Source organism: Excalfactoria chinensis, chromosome 4, assembly GCF_039878825.1.
Source record: "Excalfactoria chinensis isolate bCotChi1 chromosome 4, bCotChi1.hap2, whole genome shotgun sequence".
Classification (NCBI taxonomy): Eukaryota; Metazoa; Chordata; class Aves; order Galliformes; family Phasianidae; genus Excalfactoria; species Excalfactoria chinensis.
In genome coordinates this window covers 73,422,974-73,436,204 of record NC_092828.1, presented here as the reverse complement: position 1 = coordinate 73,436,204, position 13,231 = coordinate 73,422,974, and the positions used below count along the sequence as shown (strand labels likewise).

At 36.8% G+C, this 13,231-nt stretch overlaps 1 protein-coding gene across 6 annotated transcripts in view; it reads right to left on the bottom strand.

Moving 5' to 3' along the window:
• The window catches only part of ATRX (ATRX chromatin remodeler), a 75,780-nt gene that overhangs the window by 53,145 nt on the left and 9,404 nt on the right, over window positions 1–13,231 (bottom strand). For 2 of the 6 annotated variants that reach the window (XM_072334947.1, XM_072334951.1), the window contains 6 exons: window positions 10,195–10,250; window positions 9,432–9,484; window positions 7,648–7,772; window positions 6,248–6,367; window positions 2,433–2,542; window positions 208–275 (listed from right to left, as the gene is read on the bottom strand). In XM_072334947.1, the coding sequence (XP_072191048.1) occupies window positions 208–275; window positions 2,433–2,542; window positions 6,248–6,367; window positions 7,648–7,772; window positions 9,432–9,484; window positions 10,195–10,250 (532 nt within the window). Of the gene's footprint in view, window positions 1–207; window positions 276–2,432; window positions 2,543–6,247; window positions 6,368–7,647; window positions 7,773–9,431; window positions 9,485–10,194; window positions 10,251–11,495; window positions 11,633–13,231 lie in introns of all 6 variants that reach the window. The other 4 variants (XM_072334950.1, XM_072334953.1, XM_072334949.1 and 1 more) reach the window with 3 other exon arrangements.

The following is a 13,231-nucleotide window of genomic DNA, read 5'->3' as shown; positions in this document are numbered from 1 at the left end:
CACGTTTGAATATTTGACAGCTGGACAGAGAAGAACCTCAGCAATTCAGAAGGGGGCAATACATCTGGAAAAGTAAGCTACTGTGACTCACAAGGTTTACAATGTCAGATTCTACCCCATCTTTCAATTAAAATATTTGCATGGTAGCACATAAAGAAAGAGAAAACAGTAGACCTGTGGATGTTTTTAAGGTTTCAATACACTTACCTACACTGTTCATCCATTCCATCTGAATCACGGCTAATGTCATCGCTCATGTAATACTTGTAGCACGTCTGTTAATAAAGAGACAGAACAAGCAATTTTTTACTGTGTCTCAAATGGATTTCAGTAACTCATATAATTTCAACATGTACTAGAAGCATTACAAGTATCATTGCAAAGGTACTCAGTATTCTAATCTTTTAATGTTCGTTAACCCAAAAAACATTTTTCTTAGATACAAGAGGTCTTAAATCGTGACTTCTTATTTAGATGGATTAAGGTTTTTGAATATTATGTAACAGATTCCATTTGATGGCCACATATTTGCAGATTCTACAACATCAACTGAAAGGCTTCAATCTAGAAAAGAGTTTTCTGCCAATTTTCTAGGCACATCAATACCACAGTAAGAAAGAAAATTACATCTCCCCAGCACAATCCTACATAGTTTTTAGCTCCCTGTTCTTTATGTTTGCTACTGACACCATAAAATTTTAAATAGAAATGTCTTCAGTTTTCATCCTGGTGTTAACATCCAAGTATTTGATTTCTAGGAGCAGGCTACGCATTTTCATTGAAAAGCTGGTAACTGTAGGAAAGTAATATGCACATCTAGCAGTAACAGTGGCTTCAGCTGCTGAAGTCCTTGAACTAAATTTTGATGTTTTTTTCCAGTCACCAGTAAAGAATACTCCCCTAAACTTGAAGCTCTGCTTTGCATATGGATTAATACAAGCTATCAGCTAAATCTTGCTCTTATATCCATGAACCAGTGAACTCAAAATTCGTAAGAGATGTCAGCAACTGAATTTCTGAACTTAAAGTGATTATGTCTCTTTACATGGAATGCTAAACATCCACTCAATCAAATAATAATAATAAAAAAAAAAAACAACATAGCAAAACAAAACAAAAAACAACCCACAATAAAAGCTGATGTTTTGAATCTTGACAGAATATTTGGAATAAAAGGAAAACAGTTTCTGAAGAAAGACTGAAAAGTATAGAGCTGTTTATCAGAGCAGCAAGAAAGAAGATATAGAAGACAAAGAACATGCAGGTAAGGGACTTCCATTACTCTCTCACATCAACATATATTCATGTTCAGTTAATAAAAATATACAAAAATGGTGGGAAACAATGTGTGATAGATATAATTAACTTGCAGACTTAGCAGCCAGGAGCTGTTATGGAACCCAACACCTTAAACAAATTTCAAAAATGAACTGGATACTTGTATGTATCACAAGTTACACAGTAAGGACGTTCAAATCTTGGAACAAGAGTTACAGCTCTAATGGAGACTGAAAATTCAGTAAGCTATTTTTTCTAAGTATGTTTTATAGAAAGAAATAAGACAGAATGAGTAGAAAAAATGAGCCAGAACATTAGACTACACGAACATGTCTGCGATAGTATGTCAGCTGAATATATAACATCAACTAGGATGCGCAGAAGGAAAAAAAAAAAGAGGGAAACAAAGGGGAATGCTAAATGTGCACTGTAACTCAAATCTGTATCTCTGTATGTATGTTCGAGACTATCTATAAATACAGAATCTCTGTCTTTAGAGATCATATCTCTACACTTCATTGAAAATCTAGAGTTTTCCACAACAGGAGGTAGAGATTTCCTTCCTACCCTGTTCCTTGCTTCTTCCATTGCTGGAATCTTACCACCAAACTGAAGCCACTATAAACTGTCTAACCGCAGAACCAGATGCTGGTTTAGGACTACGGAGTAGACCATTAGTACATAGGCTGCCATAAATTATCAGTCCTGGATCTGTCCAAAACTGAAACTGAGATGGATTAAAGCTATCTTTCCACATCTTACTCTAACATTGTTCTACACACAGTGCTTTATGAGGAGATCCAGAATTGAATCTATTCTTACAATAACATTACAGGTAGGTGTAAATTTTATACAGACCGTTTAACATCAAGAATTCACTGACAGTACAGTCTTAAACACTGTAAAAATGTATTACACAATAAGTTTAACTGGACTATACAAAAAACAGGAATATTCATTTCTAAGCTGTATTTACTTTTTCATTTTCTACTTCTAGTTTCCTTAAATGTAGCAATTAATGACTGAAAAGTTTTTAAGCTAAAGGTTTATAAACTAAAAAACATGAACAAATCCCACAGAAATCCCACCCAAGTCCACTAATCATAACATTTCAAACAAAAACAACACAAACTGTAGAACTGTTCACCACATACCTTACAAATAAGAACTTTCAATGTAGGATGTCTATAGATTGAATCCTTTTGAAAATGGTTCACCTGTTGCCCACAAGCTGTACAGCTTACAATTCCATGCAGTCCTTCCTCTATAGAGAGGATTATAAACCACACGTTATTTTTTTTTTCATTTCGATGTCTTCTTAAAACAAAATCTGTATATACCTGTTTCATTTTCTTACAGTACTTTAGTCTGTTAGCTTCTTTAACACCTACCATTAGAGAGATCTTTTCCTCTAGATTTCATACTCCTAATACTTGGCACCAAAATAAGTTTTGTCATTTGGGAGATTTAATAGAGACTAACTGGTCAGCTACTGAGATTACACTTTAAAATGCAATTCATCATTAAAACGCTTTCAAATGAACTCCGATATTCTGTACTTCTTTCCTCACTCAATCTTAGTTCATAAAGCAACATTTTAATTCATGCTCTTATTTTGTTCACATATCGTTTTAGTTTCTCAACGAAAACTATGGAAAACCATTATATAAATGAAATGCTTATACATACTGTCTGAAATATACTTCTGCACTTTTTGTTCCCTTTCTGATATTTTGTTTTTAAGCTAGTTTTCCTATCATACATATGTTCTCAGCATGTTGCCGACTCCTCCAACAGTTCGTGTACTACTCTGATGCTGTACCTACATTTAGTTAAGAAACACCTCTTAATGTTAATCCCCCAGGTAGTTTTCAAAGGTGGTGAATTCAGGACTGGAAGGCTTGCTACCTGCCAATCTTCTAAACCAATTAACTAGTATACTACTGAGACACTTTCCAACAGGAGTGATGCTTTCAAGGAAAAGGAAAAACATTTCAGACAGTTCATGCACTAAATCTATACGCTACCAAAAACTTATTTTGGGATCAAATGGGCAGAATTTTGACACAGGCCTGCTTAACTGTAACTTGCTCTTTGCTGTCTCATACAGTAAGTAATACAAGGAAATTATCTCAAATAGTTAACTTAATGGTTGTAGCCTCAGTAAAGACCATACATTAAAAAACAACTAGCCCTGAATTAGAACCAAGTACCAATACCACAATATTAAGGAATTGAGTGAAAATAGGCAAATGCAACACAAGCTACTAACTAGGCACTACTGAAATATGATTTCAAATCAACTAAAGTCCAGTACAAACTAACAGACTGTTACAATGCAGTGACAATACCAGGTCTGAAACTGAATTCAGTTTGTTGTTTTCACATGCAGTCATGCATGTACTGCAGAGCTCGCAGATCTGCAAAGCACCCCTTACAACCTCAAAAGCTTACGTGCCTCTGTTCCAAATGCTGCTGGCAAATCTCAAATACTTACATGCATCATACTGTACTACTCAGAAAAGAATACCACCTTATTTTATACCAAAGCAGCATAGAAGACTGCTCAGACTTATTTAAATACGGCAGTCCTTAAATGGATACAAGAAACTGCGGGGGAACAAGCCATTTGTTATCAACTCTCACACCATTTCCAACTTCTCTACAACTTTGAGGGGAAATACTACTGCCTCCTTCCTAAAATCTACAAGTTAGCACTAGAAAAAAGAATCTACTCATGAGGTCAACCTTTGCAAATCGTATCAAGTCTGAAGAAATTAAGTAACAACTAATTAATTAGTACTGAGAAAATACAGAATCACAGAATGACCTGGGTTGGAACCAGGGATCCTCAAGAATCATAAAGTTCCAACCCCCCTGCCTGGCAGGGCCACCAAACTTCCACATTTAATAGATCAGGTTGCCCAGTGCCCCATCCAACCTGGCCTTCAACACCTCCAAGGACGGGGCATCCACAACCTCCCTGGGCAGTCTGTTCCAGGACCTCACCACTCTCCTAGTAAAGAACTTCCCCTTAACATCCAACCTAAATCTACCCTCTTTCAACTTAAATCCATTTCCCCTAGTCCTGGTATTGTCAGCCCTTTCAAAGAGTTTACTCCCCTACCTTAGAAACACCCCAAACTGTGAGTTTGTTCATAAAGATACAATCATAACCATTTTGTAGACAGGAAACCTGAAAGTAAGGAGTGGCACAATGCCTTATGCTGGATAAGGCCATCTGGATGCTAGAAAGGCAGGACAGTTCCATTACTATTAATGTTTCTAATAAAACTACACCTGTAAGTCCTAATGAAAATACGAAAGATACAAACTGCAAAGAAGAAGATGTACTGGCTTTTTAAAAAATATACTTTATTATTAATTTATGTGTATTGTGCACAGAATTCTGGATATCAAGTAACTGGGAATGCATGTTTACCTACTTAAATCAGTAACACTTAACCTTATATGAGCACAGGCCAAGCATCTCATTCCAGCAGCACAAGAAAGGTAGAGGGCCACTTCATTTAACTCACATGTAGCATGTGCAGAATAAATGTATCTGCACTACCTTTTCTGTGAGATCCAAAACTGTTCAGATACATTCCTAACCCAGCTGCTCTTGAGGCAGACTTCAGTCAAGACCCTCTCCTGGCTACCCTTTTCTGTTCTGGAAATGGGGACAACACAGTAGCAGGCAGTACCTACCCCAATTTCTCGAAAGTAGATAGCTTAACAGTCAGACAAAGACTTACCAGTAGGGACACCAATACAGCTAAGCTTGACCTCAGTAAAGGCATGGTCTAAGCAAACCCTTGATATTCTTTCCAAAACCATTACCTCCTGCAAGGCACTAGCACAATCAGCTAGTCCAGATACATAATGGAATGCCCTCGAATTCTCTAGGGATGGAAAAACAAAAGCTGGGAGTGCAGGTCATATGATGGTCCTGAGGATGCACACACAGACCACAAAGCTCAAGCAAACTGGTCCTATGCTATGGCATACTATAGCCCTGAAGATTTTAGTTGGATCTCTTGCAAAACTGCTGTCAACACAAACGTAAAAAAAATAATCCTCTACGCTGAATATGATCTTTTCTATACTTATAACTGAACTAACTTTCAAAGATCAATAATTTAGAGATAAGGTCAGTGTTCAAAATGCAATTAAACATATGCACATTTCCTCACAGCTCTGTTTTACTTCTCTTCATCCACAGACAGAGAAATAGCACTTATGAAATTATTGCAAATATAGAAGAGAGCAGGTATCTCAAATGACACAACAGGAAGAACTAACAGCATGTAAGAGCCCATCTAAGTTTTGGAAATATATGAGAGAGAGAGGAATTGCTACTAATCACTACCTACGGAACCATCTCAATTTTAGCAGAGGCTACACAAAACCAAGCTAGTAAAGCAGCTGCTCAAAGACAATCCTTAAAAGGGCACTACTAGTTGGGAATTTCCCACAACTTTTAAAAAATTTGGAAACACCTTTTATTTCTATCAGAGGTTTGAGCTTTCTTGTTAGATAGTTATTGTCTTTATATGTCCCGGCTCAAAAACGATCATTTTCTTGGTGAGTGAGTGTTCCCTTACCAGTGGTATTCCAATGTAATTCCTTCAAAAAAAAGGAATACTTGTAACATCTGCTTCCAAGTAAGCAACTGTTCTGAATACGAAGCAAGAAAGGTCCATATGGAGAACCTAATGATGCATCCTATAGCTACTGAAAATAAGAGATTTAATGAGAACTAATCTTAGCTTTCACTGCTGCATTGCAGGGGCAGCAGTGGAGGCTAATATCAGCCAGCTATTATCCTTTACTGAACAAAAAGCCAGAAGAGTGGAGGTATTTTGAGGATAATTTATTAGAAATATGAACAATTTTTAGATGCACCAAATGTGGTCAAAAGCAGCAATTTAAACCCACTTCAGCAAATGTTTTAAACTGTATTTACCTCCACGCTTTTTGGGGACTTCAGGTTTCATTTTAACGGTATTTCTGCTTCTAAATTCAGGCCCTTTAAAATCATCTTTGTCTTCATTCAGCACTGGCTCAGGCTGTACAACCACTGTACCTAGAATAATTTCATTTAGAAATTGGAAACCATTACACATCCAAATTAAGTGCAAAAGTCCTCTTTAAATAAATGTCAACATAGTATCTTGAAATTAAAAAAAAAAGTGCAGTTTGTTGACTAATACTCAAAAGTTTTGAATGTACAGGTGATCACAGCACAAAAAACTGAAATGATAAATCATTAAATAGATAAGTAAAACAAAACACACTTCAAGCTGCATCCATTTTGCAGTTGCAGAACAAAAATCAAAGACTGAACAGGCTATGAGAAGCAAATATTGTACTGTTGACTCTGCTGTGATATGTGCAGAAGAGCATTATCACACTGCTGGGAACGCATTTCTAGTGCAATGCTGCAGCTAAGGGACTTCAGTTAGGTCACTGAAATCTATTGGAAGCCTTAAAGTAATTACTCTTCTCTCTCTCTCTCTATTTCCCCTTCTATCCAGTTTCCCTCATCTTATTTCAGTATGAAATAAATGAGAAAGCAAGAGAATCTTTTTTTCTGTAGTAAAATTCAGAAAACTCTAATTTTATGTAAAAGTAGTACAATACTAACTAAAATTATATGTATCAAAAAAAACAACTTTCCTACTTTGAGCTCAGTTTTAACACTTTCATTACAAAGACACTGGAAATAATTTAACATCCTGAAAAAAAGTACTTTATGGACTGCTTCTCGTGGAGTAAACAGCAGCAGTCTCTCCAAGGTTTTCTTTAACTTTCAGAGGTAACTAACAGATGAGATTAATCAAAATCCCACTATTGTTAAAGAGAACAGAACGTAGGTTTATAGTAATGACTATTTTAAAGGGTGCTTAAAAATAATGTCTTCCCCCACACACATTCAGACTCTCTTTTGTTTAACTATTTCTCAGTAAACCTAACAGCAGAAGAGTAAAATAAAAGAAAACAAACACCATTTGCAAATTACAGAGTACAAGATTTCTAAGAATAGACATATTTTCTCTGTTACATGATGGTTTTACACAAAGGTATCCATAAGCATTTGAAGTTGAGCCATCAGCACATCCTGGTATATGACATCTTTAAGTACAATGGGTTCAAACTTAAAAGTGCTTGGAAACAGGATTTCCTCTTACAAGTGTTTGCAAGGGGAGGGAGACACACATGAACGTTTATATATATTTATATATAAAGTCAACAGGATCTAGGAGAGGTACTTTACTAATACATGTGCATTCTAGTTAATTACTTATGCTGCATCATAATCTTTTCTATTTGTTGAATTCAGAAACAAAGAAGGACATAAACTACCTTTAGGCAAGCTTTTCATATCAACATCATTCTCTGAGTTTTCATTTGAATTATCTTCATTTACAGTCTCATCTAAGATTTGTTCATCATCTGATCCAACATACTTTGTTACAACTGTAGGTTTCCTGCACAGACAGAAAAAAATCCATACTGTGACAAATATTACATATTGTGGTACAGGTAAGCCTGGTACTTTGCAAGCAGAACACCATGCCAATTGGGGAAACCTGCGCTTTAATCAGTTTGAAACATAAAGCAGAATGCTCTGAGTTATTATAATAAATAAGCTGCACGGCAATTTTCCTGCTATTAGGATGTGGAACTCTGCCCTCTTAGGTGAATTAAGTAGACAGATGAATAAAGGGTTATTTTTTTTCACACGCTTACTATATTGTTTGGGGTTTTTTGGGGTCAGATCAAGGTTTGATGTGTTTTTAAAAGGGTATCTAGGAAGTCATGCTTTTATTTGAAATAAAATAGCCAGAACAAAACCCAATTGGATGTATGCTCAGAAATCTTAAGACACTGTTCCAATTTTAACAGGCAGCCCGAAGAGAACACACAGATATTAGCAAATGACAGCTCAGCCAAAAAGACACTTGCAAGGAAATATAGGAAGTGCAGAAAGAAAATAAAAAGCTGACTGTTTAATATGAAAACTGGTAGCCAAAATCTTACATAAAAATAATTCAGTACTGAACCCCTTAACATGAATGAATATGCTATGTCATGGCAGGAAAAATAAATCTGTAGAGCATCATTTTCTGTGTTCTGAATGTAATATATAAGCTACTGAAGTCAATGCAGGATGCTGTTTTTCTCAGTATCAGACAAAGTGTAGTAAGTGCATGAGCGACAATACCATTAATGACAGACAGGAAGCGAAAAAAATAGGACTACTGAAATGCTCTAAATAAAAAAGGCCAGCAGGTGACTGAATTCAGAAGGAAGAAATTAAAGCCAAACACAAAACCAAACTTGCAAATACAGCATCAAGCCAAACAGATAGCAGAGAATGAAGAATGTCATTTAATTCCAACAGGCATGATACAATAAACAAACTTGGTTAACTGTAAGACTGAAAAGAGACACAGAACACTTTGTGAAGAACTCGAAGAAGGAAGCTGTTCAAGCCCGGCACTTAGATGAGCTCACCTATCTACACAGTATACTAGGATAATAAATTAATTTTAAAAGAAAAAAAAGAAAAAGCACAAAGGACATAAGCAGAACGAGCAGGAATTTTACTAGAATAATCTTGATGCTATTTAGGTCACACATCATCTTTCTACTGTTGTTTCAAATTGGTAAACAGTTAACACCAGACTTTTTATTTATTTATTTATTTAAATCAAGGGAAAAAGAAGAAATGAAGCAGAGGTACATTTTCTGCACAGGGCAAATTTTAGCACATTTTGGTTCTCCACCAATGAGGTACATAAAACTTCTCTCTGTATGCCTCAACTTATATTACTGAAAGAATCCCACGTGTTGAAAGAGCAGGAGGAAAAGTAGTGCTTGTTTAAGCATCTGTCCTGAACAGTCAGAAAATGGAGGATAATCCCACTGTACTGTTACATATGAAGATTAAGCTTTATGATCTCAACTTCTGACCATGAAAAATCATTTGCATTTTAAATATGGTGTAATGCCTTTGTTTTACTAAAACTCTGCTAACTTAGTGGACTTCAAATGGTGTATATTACCAGCATCTGGCACGGCACAGAGACTTTTCCATACTTTCAGATGATAAAAAGTAATTTCTTTTTGTTTTCCACACCAACCTTTTTGAACGTGACGATCCTAAGGATGTGACTCTTTCTGAAGAACTTCCACCCTGAAAAACAAGAAAAAGAAAGTCACATTTGTGATCAAGTCACTTGTCAACAAAACTAGCTTCTTATTACATTTACTTTGGTACAAGTTACTGGGATTCCTCACAGCACTTACGTGTGGCAGTAGCTTACACAGCTCTATGATTTAAGCATCTACTGCTATCTGAGTAACAGAGGCTAAGTGTAAAATGAGAGATCAACTATTTTAAGCCAATAAAATAAAAGAACCCATTAACAAACACATCGAACAGCAGAATTAAGGATAAAAGAACATTAACTGAATTTATTTAAGAAGAAAAACTTGCTTCAGAATATACTCAGTCTGAATAAATTAACATTCTTAGCAAAAATGCAGTTGTGCACTTGAAGTAAGTAGAACCCAACTCTCTGAAGCATGTTAAGAAACATCTGACACAGCAATTATTGCACATCAGAGTAACAAGTAAACTTGAGTATTTCAATAATTTAAAGAAGGAGATGAGGGAAAAATAAGATAATTGGCACAGCCACATCACAGTTTTGTTCCAAATTTTAAATTTATTTTTAAATGTATATTTTACAGCTGAAGTTTCTATTCAGCAGACAGGACGTTTACTGCATACGGTTCTGCCAATGTTCTTGAAGCACTTGTTGCAAACAGCAATGTTTCCTATACATTAGCCAACCTTGGACTAGTCACACAACTACAGTTCAAAAGCATTTTTATTCCTACCTCTTCTCTGTTGTTCTCCATTGAGGCTGGACTTCTTTCAGGTTCCCTACTCTTACCTATGGAAAGAAAGGGAAAGAATCCACTGAACCTGAAGAAATATTAGCAGTTTTACACATGCTATCTCATAGCATTCTTTACGCTTCATCAGCACAAATAAAGATGGCTGTGTGACTTTCACAGATCAACTTTTGTACAACAGGGAAATAAAACTGATTTCATGGCTGAAATTTTACAGAAATAATTTTGAAACTACTTTCAGCTTTGTACGATAGGCTGAAAGAGAACCTATCATTAAATCAACTTCAAGACATGAGAACGCAACTGTATATGTAGGGATAATAGAGTGCTTTTTTTTTAATCTGTAAGTAGGATTGTAAGTAAGGATTTCTCTTACACATTTTAACATTAAAAACACAATGTTAAATCTGGGATTATGGAGCTATACACAAGAAGCAGGACATGACAGAGAGTTCTCATTTCTTGATGGTAGTAGCCATGGAATATAAAAGCTAAAGGCAGGTATCTTCTGACTATCAGCTTCATCCACCCATCCAGGTGATGGAAGGGAATGTTTTAGTTCAGTTGTTTAATGATATATGCACGAAGTTGCTCAAAAGGTATAGAAATAGTAGTATTTTAACAGATGTACTACTAAGAAACATGCAAGTGAAGTGAGAGTATAATTACAGAATAAACATCATCATCATTTGCAATTATAACATGAGACTGTTAGCATAACGTGAGACTGTTAGCATCCTAACTTATTATTTCCTGACATACTCCACTTGAGGAAAAAGCTAAACAACTGAAAAACTTAAATTACTAGAAAATTTCATGCTGGGTATTTGACTTAAGACTGAACTGTATGGATAAATTTTAGCAAAAATTATCCAGCCATTTCTGCATGCCAAGCTTCTGTCCCCTTTAAAGAAGGGAATTTCCTCTCTGGAATATTATAGACATTCCACCATACCAAGGAGAGAACCCAAAATGTGGCAGAAGAGCTCCATTTCCTTTGGGATCAGGACCCAGTCCACCTTCTACTTGTGCCTCATTTTTGATCAACTACTAAATCTATGGAAAATACCACAGTTTGTACATGCTCAGTATGGATTGATTTGATTCTGGTAGATTAAGCCTGTGCAGATTCTGCCTTCAGACTGCACATGCGCTGTTCCCAAAAGCAACTGAATGAACATGCTACTCCATCTCACAGCTTCTCTATGTGACTGGACTGTTCATGCGCCATCCCCATAGAATGACCAAGCATGCTGAATCCCCTCATAGCTCCTAGTGCTGACCAAACTGTACATGCTCCATCCACTCCAAGGCTATGAGAGCGCAGGATTTCCCCTGTGACTGCAGCTCCCGGGCAGAGGCTGGTTACTTGATACAAGAGCGGGAAGTCAGTCTCTCCTACGCTCTCTCAATGATCCTCCTGCTGGCACCCACGCAATGTAGAGGAGAGAGACATCCGATATGAATGCAGAGGATAAAGAAACGACATAAGGCTGTAAAATCAAGCACTCAAAAATTAAGAAAAGCCAGAATTAAGGTTATCAGCACAAGTTCACTTTACTTATCACTGCTACCACATAAGCATCACAGTACAATAAACTCCACATGATCAAGTACTCAACAAGCAACTGCCACATATCTCAATTGATCTGTGTGTGTGTGTCATGGACGTGTCCCAAATCCTCTGAACCACATAATCATCTTCATCATCATCTCTCCTCTTACAACACCTAATAATTAATTTATCCTCCAAATTCTGGAAAAAAATGAGATCCACTAATATGTAAACCTGATTCGGCCCCAACCGTGTCTATCATTTATACACTGAAAGAGCAGTCAGTGGAGAAAAAAGCATGAATAGAGTACTTCCTAGAGACATCATCAAAATGCACGAAGAGCTAGGAAGTAAGTTTGCAAAGTTAATTCTGGCATTTCCCAATATTTAAGTGTTTAATCCTTCATGTTTCAACTCTAATATGTTTTGGGTTTTTTTTGGAAAAAACATCTATAGCAATAATTAAGCATGTCTTCTATTAATTAGTCATTATAGAATTACAGCATCATAAAATGGCTTGGGTTGGAAAGGACCCCAAGGATCACCAAGCTCCAACCTCCAGATCTGGTACCAGACCAGGCTGCCCAGGGCCCCATCCAACCTGGCCTTCAACACCTCCAGGGATGGAGCATCCACAGTCTCTCTGGGCAGCCTGTTCCAGCACCTCACCACTCTCACAGTAAAGAATGTTCCCCTGACATCCAATCTAAACCTTCCCTCCTTGAGCATAAAACAATTCCCCCTTGTGCTGCTCACTATTTACTCAAGTAAAAAGTTGATTCCCCTCCTTTTTATGATCTTTTAAATACTGGCAGGCTGCAATGAGGTCTCCCCACAGCCTTCTCTTCCTCAGGCTGAACGAGCCCAGCTCCCTCAGCCTGTCTTCATAAGGGAAGTGCCTCAGAATTCCAAGCATCTGCATGACCCTTCTCTGGACTCTCACCAGCAGCTGCAAAACCTGTGTACCTCTGTTTCACAGTATGTTTGAGTTTTGAGACAAGCAGCCAAATTCTACTTCATATCTACACAGGACAAAGGGGGAAAAAATAATTTTAAAGAAGTATGCTATGTAGCAAAATCTCACTTTAAATGCATGCACCTACAGCAGTTCCGTTACTTATTCTGTTTAAGAAATTATTTGTGTGCTACCTTCTCCTGTGTTACAGTTCGGTCAGATGCTGACACAAGGCAGATGGGACCACATGACAATACATTCTCAAGATAAACATCAAAAGGAAAACTGCACACCAGCAAACACACCGGTTTATTACTTACAACAAGAGTTTAAAAATAAAGTCCAGACCACAGCCAACACACTCCCATCCTCCTGCGCTCTATCATTTCAGTACAATTTTTAGCTCATGAAACAGCAGAGCCAGGAAGGTTGTGTACCTGTACCCAGTCAAATTTGGAAACAAACTGTATATGGTTCTGTTACAAAAAAATTCTGCTTCTTATGAATGT